This window comes from Strongylocentrotus purpuratus, unplaced genomic scaffold (assembly GCF_000002235.5).
Source record: "Strongylocentrotus purpuratus isolate Spur 01 unplaced genomic scaffold, Spur_5.0 spur5_scaffold_6, whole genome shotgun sequence".
Lineage (NCBI taxonomy): Eukaryota > Metazoa > Echinodermata > Echinoidea > Camarodonta > Strongylocentrotidae > Strongylocentrotus > Strongylocentrotus purpuratus.
In genome coordinates, this window is record NW_022145612.1 from 659,199 (window position 1) to 675,282 (window position 16,084).

Consider the following 16,084-nt stretch of genomic DNA (forward strand, 5'->3'; position numbering starts at 1 on the left):
CAGTTTAATTTTGATAATTCCTGCAAAGTTCTATAGAATTTGATGTTGGCTGCAAATGGGACATAGTACCTTTAAAAGACACCGGATTGTGCAGCTTCTGAAAGGCACCGAAAGGTTATAGACCTGTAGCTAGGTACGATAAACCTGACGCTTGAAGTAGCTAATCGGATTAGACGCCATGCTTATTGAAGGAAAGAAAAACAATTCCCTTGCACCTTCACCTTCAAATTGTCTACACATAAGATGACCTTTAATCGCGTTTGTTCTCATCCAGTTTGAATTGGATCACAAGAGTCTCATGGGGGTACAGGATTGCCCCCATCTCCCTTCCTCCTGTCTTTCACCGTTGACAACATATAAGATACAGGATTCATACTCCAACAGACTAGGGAGCCGAGTTGGCGATGTGAATGATTCGTTAATATCATGATCCACTGCACTTAAGATATATAGAGAGATTAAATGTGATGTACCTCAAACCATGGACGCTCTAACTCACTCTCATACGGTTACATCACAGAGATGCTTGAATGAATAGAGCCTAGCTCAGCACTACCTCCTGACGCCTCATCTTTCTGATTCTTATTCTAAAGTAGACTCATTCTAAACTGTAGCAAACATCAACATTGCAAAAGAAAGAACAAAAAGTTTTCTTTCAGAGACTTTTAGCCAGCATTTTGAGTACATAAGAAAACTTAACGATATTCATGTATATCTCCTTGAATTTGTCGCTACATGCATGTGTGAAGAAACTGCTGTAACGAGATGTTTGAATAATGTGCTTGACATTTGCTTCCTCCTTTTCGGTTTTCCGTCATCCGTGAAACGATCACAATTATGCAAACAGCAATAACTCTAGCACCAAGCTAGCGTGCGAACGAGGAGGGGGGCAGTTGGGGGGGGGGGGGGGGGTAAATGTTAGTTTCTTTGTGAACACAAGCCGGAGAAGCATCCTGCTATTTCTCTACATTCGACTGCTCAACGTATACAAACGAGTTAATGTATAGTGGACGTGCCTGTAAATTGATTACTTGTATTTATTCAAACAAACATTCGTTTCTTGATGCTTCCACCTGGCTGTAAGGTCTAGGATAGAGAGGAGAGCCTGCCTAAAGACTGAAATCATGGAGATTGTGAGATAGAATCGATTACCGCCCAAGGCAAATCACGTGCATAATTCATGATAGCAGTGATCATGACTTTGATGGCTTGCCTGGTAACTATGACTCTGATTATGATGGATACTACCTTGCTTCCAACACATAAGATACGGTTTAAAAGTAGAAATTTAAAATGGTTCTGGAGGAATTATAGATTTAGGCGTTCATCATTGCAAAATGTAAGACCAGTAGGCCTCAGAAATTCAAAGGTATATATCGAATGTTAGATGCAAAACATACAAAATGAGATATTCAATTGACTTAAAATTTACCATAGTAAACAGCAGATTTGCCTTTAACGTTATTGATTCGCACTATTTTAAATTTTAAATATCAAACATAATATAGACAGATCACAAGACCTGGCACAACGTTTTACTATTTTAGTTAATTGCTTGCCTCAATACAAGTCCGAATGTTGATTCCCGAGGAAGCGCTTCTCGGACTCAGCAGAGCCAGAGGCCCAAATCTGACAAAAGAAAATCCACAAAGAAATGCAAGATCGACAATAAATTAAAGAAAGTCACACAATCAGTAAAACAGCCTGCTTCTAATTGGTGATTTCTGGTGGAAATCGAGGACAGAGATCTATTTGCACGGCTATACATCTGAAACTCTAGGGTAACATTTCACAGCAATTACACAAATTGGTGGCAAGCATCTTGCCTAGCAGGGAATATATACTCTTCACCAGTAAGATGATACCACTCATTCACATAGATAGATAGATGGATATATAGATAAATAGATATATAGGTAGATAGATAGATAGGTAGATAGATAGATAGATAGATAGATATATAGATGGATAGATAGATAAATAGATAAATAGAGAGAGAGAGAGAAAGAGAGAGAGATAGATAGATAGATAATATAGATAGATAGATGGTAGAAAGATAGATAGATAGATATATAGATGGATAGATAGAAAATAGAGAGAGAGAGAGAGAGAGAGAGAGAGACGTAGATAGATAGGTGGAATGATAGATAGATAGATAGAGAGATAGAGAGACATAGATATATAGGTAGATAGATAGATAGATAGATGGAAAGATAGACAGATAGATAGATAGATAGATAGCTAGACACAGACAGACAGACATATAGACAGACAGACCGACCGACAGAAAGACAGATAGATGGATAGATAGATGGATATAAACACACATTGAAAGACAAGGGAAAAGGGTAATGAAGACAGCAAATCTAACACATTAATTTTTTCCAAGTCATGCAATGATTTGAAGTCTTATCGTTATGATAATTCAAACACCAGTCGCATAACAATTAATAAGGCATGACGACATTTATGGAGACCTCGACGTATTTTAACATAGCGTATTCTTTTTCTCAGAGCTTTTTTTTAGTTTCAAATTATCTAATTGTCATGATGAACAGTTGTTATTTCTTCCAAGATAAATAAAGACAAAAACATGAATCCAGGAAAGCAATATGAATATGAGTGCTTTCTTTAGCCCCCCCCCCCTCCTCTCCACTTGAAAACCAGATCAGCATCTACTTTTACTCTGGCATGAGGAGAAGATGGATCATTGCAGGATCTTCTCGCCACCCATACATGTTATTTCTACAACGGTTGAATGTTATGTCGCTATCGGTTATTATCTCTCCCAAAGATCGTAACGAGAATGAAACCATGGCTTCAAAAGAAAAACACAGCGAGATTTTCAGCCATGTTTATGAACATAACATTGTCTTGATCGTTAGCTCATACCAGATGGGACAAATTTGTTGTTGTTTAGCTGGAGATAGAAAGAGGCTGTCTCGACGAAGAGCATATCGTATATAAAAGTAGAATGACGGAAAAGAAATTGGATTATTTGTGGCTAAGAAGGAGAGGCAGATACTAAGAGGAATTTAAATAATAAAGAAGGGAAAAATTGATCTTAAGAAATTGATAGACCAAACAATAAAATGATGATGAAAATATATTAAGTTTGTGGACCACTATCTTATGTATAATAGACAATAGAGGGCGGCTCTGCTCTTGGCTTTGGAATGATTAACCATTCGGAATAAATGAGGAAGACAAGAATACAATGTTATTATTTTTTTTGTATCAATAAGTAATCTTCAACTAAGCACAATATATGTAAATATATTGTTATTAGTATGGTATGGTATGGTATTTATTTCATTCTTCATAAAAAACATATACAATACATACATAGTATTAAAAAAAAAAGAGAGAAATATATAAATACATGTAGAAGGGTAACATTACAAATAATATGAATACAATAAAATTAACAAGGAAATTAGTTAAGAAGGAAATTTATGTCGAATGATTACTAACTTTAACACTTCATATTCAAGAGAGTTTATTTTGTATTGTCATGTACCTAATTGTGTGCGTGACACTTGGTTGACATAATCGAAATCTTCCACAAATTTTGTTTTTGAAAAAAGTTACCAAGTACTTGTTTTCACTGGTTGTATCAAATACAAAAAAAATTGTCAGAGCAAAAAAATCAACCAGCACACGGTGGGCTTGGACTTAACCTTTGATTTGACTTGATTATGTTTCTAGTATTATATTATTATAGAATACTTTATACGCTAGCTATCAAATGATTTGTTGAAGTACGATTTCAACTATTACTCTTATTCCCTTTTTCCTTACTATTATTGTCCGTTCTTTTTTATTCTTATATATTCATATTGTATCGTTACAAGGCGTATTGAATACAAGCAAAAAGCAATATTTAGCAAGTACGCCGTTGTATAAACCCAATAATCATTCAAACAACCCCGTCAAAAAAAAGGATAATAGAAAATGAAAAAGTCATACAAATCAATTCCCTCTTTTATATCTTGACTGTTTTACGAAATTCTGAATATTTTCTATTAATTCTAAAATTAATCGAAATGCAGTATTAAAATTTAGCATTTAGTAAGCTGTAGTATATACCCGTTTCTATAAAGACTGCAGACCAGTCACACGTAATACTCTTATAATGAATGAACTTACTGAGACTTAGTCATCTCTACACCCAAGAATCTTACTTTTTATCCTATGAATATTACCCCAGCATTATATATTGCCGATGGTGGCGGTAGTGAAGAAACATAAAAGTGCTAAATGGAATACACTTATGCCATGTGTATGTTGGCGCGAATGATTATGGATATTAAAGCCTCATTACTCATATAATTTAATATTTATAAAAAACAGAGAAATGAAAAATAGTGAATCATTATAATTTCTCTCTTTTAATTAATATAACCAATGGTCGTCTGCTCGTGCGAATGATGTATTATGAATGTTTCGTGAAACTTGAGATTAATTCACGACACACCTTGGTTGTTGTATTCTTTTGGTTAAGATCAGTAATTATTACGAGAGAAACGTTAACATTTGGTTCCAACATATTATGTACAGATATCAAGACAGTTAAACTGTAAATACAAAATTAAACATCTTGCAGAATATTTTGTTTACAAGAAATGCCGAAACAGATAAAAAAACGTAACACTACAAGTCGAATCGGATTAATAGCAAATACAAATGCAGCTTTAACGGATTCGTAATAACATTTAATTAGGAGTAACATGTAAGTAGTCCTTTATAAAGCAGTAGACTTATTACTAGTGAGGTCATTCGTGTGGGAAGTAAACCCGTAAATTAGTGTAATATTTAGAACGGAAAGTATTATAAAAGATATAAATGTACATGTATATAACATTTCTCCTTAGCTAAAACAATATAAATGTGACAATGTTTCAATGTGATTATTCCTAACTATTTGTAGTGCAAAGATTAAGAAAGTCGACTGGAAAATCATTGCAAGAATTACCACCCGATCATTCCGCGTCATCTTGCACTAGTTCAAAGTTTTGATCATCCAGAACCTTGAACCCTAATGTCTTGTAATGCATGAGATTGACTCTTCTTATCTTGTACATCTCTTCATATAGATCCATAACAAATGGTTTGACCTGCTCTTCTTTGGCCATCTCAAGTAGATCTTTATGATAGTCCCTCATGATAGATCCCATGGAATGAGCATACCTATGAGGCATGTTCATGGTAGTCGTCCTCCATTGGTAATCATCTTCAATAGATTGATCCATCTCAGTTTGGCTTGGTAGTTGATAGGTACCAATCCAACTCGCCAGAACAAACTTGACCTGAGCGGTGAAGTGAGTGAACGGTAGAACCTTCTGCGTGATACCAATGAATGCTAGAGATGGGTAGGTGGTATGCAGGATATGCTTATAGAGAGGCATGACGCGTTTATCTTCTACCTTCAGCTGGCATTCTGGAGTGAGGAAACTGAAATCAAAGTTATAACCTGTGCAGTAGATGATAGCATCGGGTTCACAACGTTCTCCGTCAGCAAAGACCGCATCCTCCTGCGTGAAGGATACAACCTCCTTGGTCTGCTTGATGTTGTCTGGTAGAGGAGCTACTACACGATCCTTCCAATGACTCAGGTATATAGACTTTGCATGGGGAGCCAGATCAAGAATGATATCCAGACCAGATGATCCTGCTCCTATCATTACTATGGTCTGGTCCTTGAAGACTTCAGGATGACGATAGTTGTGACTGTGAAGCTGAAGACCTTTGAACTTGTCACGTCCTGGCAGGTCGGGGATGTTGGGTATTGCATAATGACTGTCGAATAAAAAAAGCAATACTGAGATGTTTAAATGTAAATTTTGAAGCTATTTGACTCAGCGGTATTAACAAGTTTGACCCTTAAACACAGTTTGGGCATTGGGCCTGATCAATGGATGTAAAATGATGACATTCTATATTTGACAAAGAGTCTGTATTGCTCTGAACATGCTGAAGTCTGTTTATGACACCGAATTAGTGACATTATTTTCCTATGGATGAATGACATGAGTGTATAATATGGAAGGCAATAATCGTGTTTTCAAGAACCAAACATCAACAAAGATCGTTAAGATGAAGATATTTACCCGTTGCACACCATGACTAGATCAAAGACGGACGATGTCTGTTGCTTGGTCCTGATGTCTGACACTGTTATCTCCCATGTCATCAAATCATCTGAAGTTTGGATTGGTTTCACCAACTCAACTAACGTGTAGATCTGCCATAGAAATCGAATGGCATTAATGATGTTATTGAATATTCAGAACACATGTATTTTGTTTGACGGGGGATTACAACGTTAATCGTTACTACACATTATAGTCAGACACACCCTATAGGCCTCCCATGTAAATTGCACTTGTAGTTTAGTTTTATGTTTTGTTTCATAATAACAGAATCAAAATTTAATAAAAAGAACTGGGTTTACCTGAAGCACATCTTCATCTCTCGCATTGCGGTGGAAGGGTAAACGTATATGCTTATTGTAAGTAAGTAAAATAACCAGTGTTGTGATGATAATGATAATTGCAACTTTCAATTTATTTAGTGCATTGAAATAACACTCATTAAAGGGACTATGTCCCATTTGCAGGCCAAAAAAATGAAAAAGTTAAATTCCAACTGCATTTGAAAGATAATACTAATTTAGAACTTCCTTGAAAAAGGTTGGGCTTGAAAATGTCTTCAAGTGGGAAAATAACGACTATTAGTTGTCAAATCGACTTTAGGGCTATAGAGCCCAAAAGTAATAGTCTTGATTTTCAGACAATTGTACCGAATGGTCATACGTTTATGCTGCGCAAAGATTCAATCAGTTTAATCTTGGCCATCACAAGAAGTGGATTATTGATGTAGACAAATACTCATGTACCCTTTACAACTCTTTTCATGTATGTTATTACCAAAGAAGAAAAAAGCCAGTCAGTCACTCAATAGTGTCTGACAGTGAAGTCTAGCAAGTAAACGGTTTTCCTTGCATAATTTGAATATGAGGACACTGCTAACGTTTAAATTTCACAGATAGGACAAACATGACATATTCATAATTCCTGCAAAGTTCTACAGCATTTGAGGTTGGCTGCAAAAGGGACATAGTACCTTTAACAAAGTTTACATGAACATAATATAAAAGGACACATAACATAGCTTCATGCACACTGAAACCATGGGGCTAGTAACTCCATGCTGAAACATAAAAACAAGAATTGTTACACTACTGGAAGAAAAGGTGTGTCTTTAAGGGTTATAAGACAAATACCCTCTGGGCAATCGTCCCCCGGAAAATGACCCCCCCCCCCCAGAAAATAACCCCCCCCCCCGAGAACTATTACCCTCCCACCCCCCCCCCCCCCCGTGGACAATACCCCCCGGTAATTTTCCGGGCAGTAATTATGTTCTGGGAAGGGGGGTATTTTCCGGGGGGAGGGGGGGAGGGGGTAATTTCCGGGGGGGAGGGGGGGGGGGTAATTTCCGGGGGTGATTGTCAGGGGGTAAATGTCCTGATACGGTCTTCGAGTGTTATGATAAAGTAAGAGAGAGAGACACACACACACATACGCACGCACGCACGCACACACATACACAAATGAGAATTTTTTTTTAAAGACCCTTTCGATTTTTACAAACAACTATTATGTCTAGGATTACATATTACATATGAATGGTGATGTCCTACCTGTATGAATCGGTGTAGCTGGAAATGATCCGAGTACTGTTGTAAATAATCTGAGACATCTGTATGCATGATGAACGATGGGAGTCCGTCATCGAACGGGAGATCGGGATAGGCCATGATCTCCTTCGGTAGATTCGTTCTGTAAACAATAAGAGAAAAGGTGTAATACCAATGAGTGTTGTGTAAGAACCGTGGTGTGTGTTCATGTACTAGTTATTGGTAAGGGACAACCGTTGATTTAAAACAAATATCTGTGATCTGGTAATTCACTCTTTTATGTTTTTAAACGATTGCTCCATAGTTGATCTAGGTCTATTGCTTTTCATTTTAGTAAACCAAAGTATAACAAAAGCCAGTTACTGAAAATGTTAGAGATTGTTTTATTATTGGCATTTATTTGCTGAGAGTAAGAAACGTAATGGTCTTATAAAAAAATACATTTTATAGAACTGCCGAAATTATAGAATACTATAGGCTATTCTAATAGATTGCCTGTAGACGCATTTCAGACGTTGCTGATTTGACTTAAATGGGGTTGTGAGCAAAACAATGAGCATACTTGAGCGACTTGTACATGCTAGAATGTGTAGGTAATCCATATTGGTCTAAGCCAACATTCTCGGTGTAGACCCAAGTCCCTCCGACACGATCAGCCTTCTCATAGACAACCACATCGAACAGATGAGGATGATCCGATAGGTGGCGGGCTGCACATAGTCCTGCTGCTCCGGCTCCAATCACAGCTACACGACGTTTACTCATCATGTATGTCAATCAAGAGCACTGGAGAATAATAATATCATATTATTAATACATTAATGTGCACTTGAGGTTATACAATCTTTACCCCTCACCCTGATCAATTTTGTATTGATAAATATCAGATAAAATAATCGTCTTCAGTTTAGAATTCGTCGTCCAAATTATTCGTTTACTTTGAAAGGGAATCCAACGTTGATAGCAAATTACTCTAGATGAAAGCAGAAAAATCAGAAAAGAATATTGGTAATAGTTTGAATGAAATAGGACAAAAATGAGAAAATTTATGATGTTTTAAAAGTTTCAATGGGCTCTTCAAAGTGGCTGAATCGGCGGTAATGTCTTTGTAATATAGTGTAGGACAACTTTCCATTTCTTCCAACACACAAAGTAAATAAAATGTCGAATTGAAAAAAATTATGACTCGATAAAAGGTCTTTTTTTTAGAGGACCTGTAATAATATACTCTCCATAATATAATTTGATTAGTGCCCTATAAGGGTGAAGGAACATGGGAGAAACAGAAATTAGTGACATTTGTGTACACTTAAAACTGAACGGAGATTAAGGGATACTACGTCACATTTCCCACTCAGTGTTATTTTGAAAACACCCCCTTCGTCCGGTGTGTAAAGTCGATACGGGCCGATTTTTGTGTGTGTTACGAGCCTGACTTTGTTCCGTGAAAAGCAGGGCCCCCCCCCCTCGATTTTTTTAGGGGGAATCGTCCCCCCCGGAAAATTTGAAAAAGTGAGGGAAAAAATGGATAGCAAATACTGACTGAAGACTGCGACACACTTTTAGGCTCTGGAGGGCCCAAGAGTGCAGCGTTTAGACAAATAAAAATGCAAAAATCTTCTCACTCGGGAGCTACGCTCCCTCGCATAATATCCATCAAAATGTACAAGCAGATATTGTAGAAAAGTGAAGTGTGAAGAAAGTATATTGCTTGTTTTTATACTATAGTTCATTTAATATATCAAAACTTTCACCCTTCTCGTTCACTATGCTCCCTCGCACTGGCGTACTGATGGGGGGATTGGGGCAATTGCACCCCCCCCCCCAATAAAATTCATACGTGGTTTATTTCTAATTTGATACCAGTGATTTACAAATTTTGCTGAAATGGCAGGATTTTCCCCTGAGTTTCCGGGGGCTGTGCCCCCTGGACCCCACCCCAAATTTTTGGTGCGATTTTAAAATTTTAACCCCCCCCCCCCCTTCGAACAAAAAATACGGGCCTGCATATATGTAACATACAATAAAGAATTTCCCAAGAGAGCATAGAAAGAGAAGAGAGTAAGACAGAGGGAGAGAGAGAGGGAAGAAATGAGAAAGGGAGAGAGAGAGAGAGAGAGAGAGGAGAGAGAGAGAGAGAGAGAGAAGGAGAGAGAGGAGAGAGAGAGAGAGAGAGAGAGAGGAAGAGAGAGAGAGGAAGAGAGTTATGGAAATATTAATACAAAAGAATCTGTAAGATAATTATATCCAACCATTGTAGACATCATTGCAATTATTTCGAAATACATGTAGCCTACATAAAGGAAAAAGAAATATGTGCAATCTACCAAAGAAGAATAGAAATAGAACAAGGAGGAAAAGAGAAGAATTCAAGAAAAGGAGAGGAAAACACAAGATAGGAAATTAGAAGGTGATAGATTTACATAAGTTTCAGAGTGTTGATTACCTTCACTGCCTGTGGTATCTGGAAGTACGGCAAGCTGTTTGGCAAAGAGGGTCACTGTTTCTGAACTGGCAAAAATTTGGTAAGGAATCCCTACGTGGGGGAAGCATGGAAGCATACATGTAACCCTTAAGTCTCCCTTTCTCTTTCTTGTTGTCCCCTCCCCATTTTGTTTCCCAAGAATCTTCCCCGTGATCTACCCCTTTCTCTAAGAACAAGAAGCATTAGAATGAAAGCAATAATGTGGTACTATTTTCATTACAAAAAGTGTCAACATTTTATTCTGATAACATAATACAGTCATACAATTAAAGAACAAAATTTAAAAAATCTATTAACATAATGAATGCATAATGATAATTCAACTTTATATGTACACATAGTGCAAGTTCCTGACTCACTTCTATTCCTCTTTAAAGCTTAATTGTTTTTCCTCTTCTACAAGACACGTTCAAGGACCTTCCAGTAAACCAGAACCATTAGCAAAGATCCTAACAATGAAGTGGTTAATAAAATAAATTTAAACATTCATGGCAATTCATTTTGTGGGCTAATATTCCAGTCTGTGTAAGGCATTGTTATATGGATCTCTGCGACAATTCTTCCAAAAAAAAAACACACAATCATAATTAATGATCTCTACAAGAACAGGGCGAATTTCCTTGATACAAATGTATCGTATCCATAATGTCCTGAAGACTAACTAATTTTTTTAAAGTGTCTGTTCTATAATAATTGATACCACACACTAAAAAATGATTACAATCATTAACTCTTTTCATGATTTCTACTGTCTTGTACTTACAGTGCAGTTGCATCATTTGCTTATGTCCATATCAATCAATACAATGGCAGCATGGTTGCGTTATCAATATATATCTATACATCGCTACATCATTTGTACAAATAAAAGGATCCGTCCAAACTGCATAAACATTCCCATCGAAACCTAACCTTATTTCTTAGCATCACCCAGGAACAGAGATCTTGAGAATAATTGTCCGATCAGAGTCCAATCACATGACAATCCTGAATAGTGATTGGCCAAGAGCATGACAATTATTGTAGCTTTAAGACAGTCAAAGGGCAAAGTCTGCCATATTTTACTGATGTGACTGTAAATACAATATCTACACAGTCATACCACATCATGTGTTTGGGGCCAAACAGGTGTTAACTCATATAATCATATTAGGTGGTACAGAGAATGTCAATTAAAAAAGGTGACACAATTTTTTAAAAAGTTACTGAGGAGAAAAACTAGAGTAAAAATTATGGTAATAAAGTTCATATCATCTGGAATGTATAATTGATTAGGTTTTCAGTATCATGCATCACTACACATCATCTTCAAATTTTGTGCAAAAATCCAATTGGTTCACTTTCTTGTAGAACACAAAAGGGAAATAGAAATGGCCTGGTCAACTCCATTTAAATTCCTGGCCTATTGAAAAGTTATTCTTTCTCAACCCCTACTTTTTTGTTTTCTCATCATATTTGGGGCAATAGTCATGTAAATTATAATAGTTATTTCATGTAAATATATAAACATTAGCACAAATTTGAATATATGTATAATACGTGCTTGGTTTAAATACAGATATCTATTTCAATTTATATTATAATAAAGTGATAGAATTTAGTGAAAACATTACATTCTTGCTTTGTTTGTTCATTCATTTTTATAATTTGTAGCAAAATATACTCTCTTCTATTGTCCTACAGTACTGCATACATATACAATTATATTTATAATTCATGGATTAATATCAAATTTAACTACTGGCAACAACATTCTTGGGTATAGATATAAACCAAAGTTCTAGGTAAAATTAATTTCACAGATTAACTACGATTAAAAGTATATATACACAAGAATGTGCTAGCAGTGACATGATTATTCCAAACAAGAATAGGCATATAAAACAAACATTAGAACATTATATTCAAGACTTTGGGGAAAAAAGGAGTAGTAGTACAAAATGTATGCATGCCAATAGTGATGAAGGCTTGTCCAGTTATGTGAGACAAAGTAGTATATTACACGTCATGTGAATGTAAAAAAACAATGCACCAATCCCTTACAAACTGCATGTATCACAATTCAAAAATCACTCTTACTGAAAGAAAAGAAAAAAATATGAACTACTACTTCAGGTATGCATAATGTGTATTTTATATAAACGTTATCATCATTACTTTGTATTATTTGTTACACTTGAAATAATGAAGAAGTCATTGAAAGGTATAGCAACGTGTAATATACACACTCTTCATTGCTGCCAAAATTAAGTTTTCAAACATGTACTCTAATTAATGTGATATAAAACTGGTGATAATAATATTGATGTAATAAATGTATTTGTCCATTTTCAGGGCCTAAATGGGAGTAGTAATAACAAAGGGGCTTACAAATATTGAAATGAATTTAGGGAAGCATTGAAGGTAATATTGACAGCTGAAATGTAAGACAGTCAAATAATGCAGTGGAATGTAAATTTACTTTAAATATACTTGAAAGGTCCACCTTATGCAAATTTTAGAATGTTAAATAAAGAAGAGATGGAAAAAAAGATCCAAAAGAGGAATTGAGAATAACAAGAAGAAGTGAGAATTCAACAGATGGAGATTGAAGCAAAGAAGAACTTCTCTGGTTGATGTAATGATGACAACATTTCTAGTTAACAAGGATACAGGCATTATCTACATGGCTGTTGCTATATTCATTCATTTAACTTGAACCAAAAGGAATATTCATGACACAAGCCTTACAATGTTATTTGAATTGCTGGATCAAAAAAGTTCCTAGTAAAGCTTTAGCAATTTCTAAAGAGTGATGGCAGTAAGCTTTTGGATTAAAATTATAAAATGGCAGATAAGTGATATAATTTTATTTATTAACCTTCCTGCATTTTGTATGAAACTAGTTTTAAGCATTCACACATGATCCTAGATATAAATTAGTTTGCTAACACATAGCCATAGGCCTTCTGCAAAATATCAAATAGATTGATTACCAATAGAGGAAATAAATAATATTAGCCAACAGCACACTTGATCTTTAAAAAAATTAAAACCACAAAGCTATTCCCTTCAAGTGTTCTATTGAAAATATTTATAAAATTACAATGTTGTGATACCTTTAAAAATACACCCCAAAAAATTATGCACAATACAGTACATTTTAAAACTTCCCTTGTTGAAGGAATATCCCCTACAAGTAAAATAAGTACGAGTATGGCATGATTATAGACAATACATTGACAGTAATCTATTTCTTAAGTCAAGGCAATGATTAAGTGTTGTATAAGAGAGTTCACATATAAAGATGATATAAAAGATATAAGACACAATACAATGACAGTGTTTAATGGCATGTATACATCTTAATATTTGGGCTTATGCTCTTACTATCATACTGCTTTATACTATGGCCATACATCCAATGCAATTAACAGAACTTCATATCATTTTTTTTCTTTTTTTTCAAATGTTTTATTCTAGGACAAAGAAATTGAAATAAACAATCAAATACATAAGTTTAATGTCATACTGAGATATAGATTAAAGAAAATATAGAAAGAGACACAGAGCAAAACATTTCCTCTAAAAATCAGAAATATATTGACACTCATTTACTGTGTTCATATAAAATGTAATACTAATAGTTTATATTAAAGTGACAAAGGCTTTATCATACTTTAGACAACCAATGTTACACCTTACCTAAACGAGATTGTATCCTTGAAAATCGGCACATGTTCTGACATATTACATTACATTACAAAATATGTGAGTTAAAAATACCTGAAACAAAAAGGCACATAAAAAAGGATTTAGGTTCAATTGAAATGCTGATGACCATTGTCTTATAAATCCCCTGGAAAATGTTGTCTATACAAACAAATGTGGGGCACATCACAAAGACTAAAATCATCAGTAATAAGTTTGACAGTTCAATACCAATGGAGGCAGTGTTTTGGTCATACAAGTGTATCTTGAGGAATTGGTGTTGTTTGTGTTGTTGGTGGTGGTGATGATGGTGGTGATGATGATGGTGGTGGTGGTGGTGATTGTGGTGGTGTTGATGATTGTGGTGGTGTTGATGATGGTGGTGGTAGTGATACTTGTGGTTCATCATGTATCTCTGTTTCATGATACACTGATTGTTGTTGAGGTGGTAGTGATGGTAGTGGTGGTGGTGGTGGTGATGAGGATAACATCTGTTCTCTGTTGACAACATCTGGTAGATTTCTCTCTTCTACCTCTGGTATCCTGAATGCTAGCCCATCATAATCTCCCAAACCCATTTCACCTGTCACTATTTCATATGCAGGTGGTGGAGATAAGGGCCCCATTGAATCGATGGAGGGTCGGTAACGCTTTGCAAATGAACCTCGACGGCTGTCTCGACGACTGTCACGTCGACTGTCACGACGACAGGCGATACTGTACTCTGGAGGAATGTCCTCGTTGCCTGTTATTGTTGTGTTCCGCCGCAAGCCTGCTTCCTCTGCCAAAGAAATCAAACATTTGTTCATCATTAAATGGCAATTATTGTGGGAAAGGTAATAAGATTAATTGTTTCAATCTGTTAGCTAGCATTCCTGACAATGACCACCAAAGGACAGCTAGCCCCAACCCCAGAAAAAGATCCCCCAAGAAACTATCCTCGAAGGCAACAATTTAAAACCCAACACATACTACATGATCCTCCTGTGATCCGATTTTCAAAGTAATAGCAATTGTATCATGTTAAATAGAAAACACACACTATGATCTATCTTCTAAATGATGATAAGAATACTAAAAACAGAATTTTAGTGCATTGAGAATTTCTAGTCAGAATAAAAGCCGAATTGGCTTCAAATCATAAACAATCGCATTACTGGTCTGACGTCTTTATGATTCTGAGCTGCTTTAGCTTTTCCTCTTCCAAGGAAACATGAAATCCCTTAAAATTTCCATTTTCTTAATCATATGACTATACAGATCCTTGATCATTCAGATTTTACATGTGTGTTTGAATGTTTGTAAGTGATGCTATTGTAGATTCTTCCAAAATCAGATTGTACGTATTTGGATTCCGTCCCTGGGAAATACAATGAATTACCCCTTCTACAAGTTGCTGTGGTGTCTTTTGATATTCAAAGGTTTAACACATGATCGTTAGCGTAGTCGGAAAATGACCCCCATTTTTTTTAACTTTCAAGAAAATATTCCATTAAATAAAAAGTAGGCTTTCAATATGTCACTATATTTGGCCTATTGAGTATACATTCACATAAGTACCCTTTTTCACAAAAACAGGTACAAATGCATTAATATACTTGCCAATATCCTGAAAATATGATCCCTTTTTCATGAAATTTCTTGCTCTTCCAAAAAGGAGACCTTTTTCTAAAAATCTGAAATTTACTCTTTATAGGCAAATCTTTATTTAAAAAAACAATAATGTGTACACAAAGTTAACATAAAGTGATGCCTATCCCTAAGAAAATGGCTTCTTCTCAAGATGGCCAACCTTCAAGAAAATTATTTCTTTAGGATAAGGAAGCCATTTTCAAGAAGTGACCTTGATGACCTTTTATTAATTAGCTCATGGGCTGTCTGCACCACACATCAATGAATACAATCATGTAAGTTCATCTGTATTGGGAATAGGTATGTTTGAAAAGTAAATTTTTGATCTCAATACAAATCTTTACCTCCCAAATTTTCAACTGTTCAACTACATCCTTTGTTAGCAGTGTGACGTTTGATTTCAATAGGAATATATTGCAATGGTAAAATAAAAAGCCTTTCTTTTTGCTTGTCATTCCACTAATGAAATTAGAATCTATGCCGATATTTTTTTATAGCTTTAAAGATGCTAACTAAAACCTTGGACAGTGTTGCTTTGAACTACTTCACATCTCATGATATCAATGGTCATGACTGTT

General features: G+C 35.5%; 2 protein-coding genes across 4 annotated transcripts in view; both read right to left on the reverse strand.

The window, feature by feature from the left end:
• Positions 1–3,349: 3,349 nt before the first annotated feature.
• On the reverse strand, positions 3,350–9,150 carry LOC579833 (flavin-containing monooxygenase FMO GS-OX4-like). The gene is made up of 4 exons (XM_011670589.2): positions 8,262–9,150; positions 7,703–7,841; positions 6,111–6,244; positions 3,350–5,799 (listed from the first exon to the last, which is right to left on the reverse strand). Exons 1-4 carry the CDS (start codon positions 8,465–8,467, stop codon positions 4,983–4,985), a joined length of 1,296 nt encoding a protein of 431 aa, XP_011668891.1. The 5' UTR covers positions 8,468–9,150; the 3' UTR covers positions 3,350–4,982.
• A 1,244-nt stretch (positions 9,151–10,394) lies between these two features.
• LOC100888387 overlaps positions 10,395–16,084 on the reverse strand; it is a 40,861-nt gene continuing 35,171 nt past the window's right edge. For all 3 annotated transcript variants that reach the window (XM_030999921.1, XM_030999920.1, XM_003728971.3), the window contains one exon: positions 10,395–14,655. In XM_030999921.1, coding sequence (XP_030855781.1) covers positions 14,126–14,655 — 530 coding nt within the window. In that variant the 3' untranslated portion in view covers positions 10,395–14,125. The remainder of the gene's footprint in view (positions 14,656–16,084) is intronic.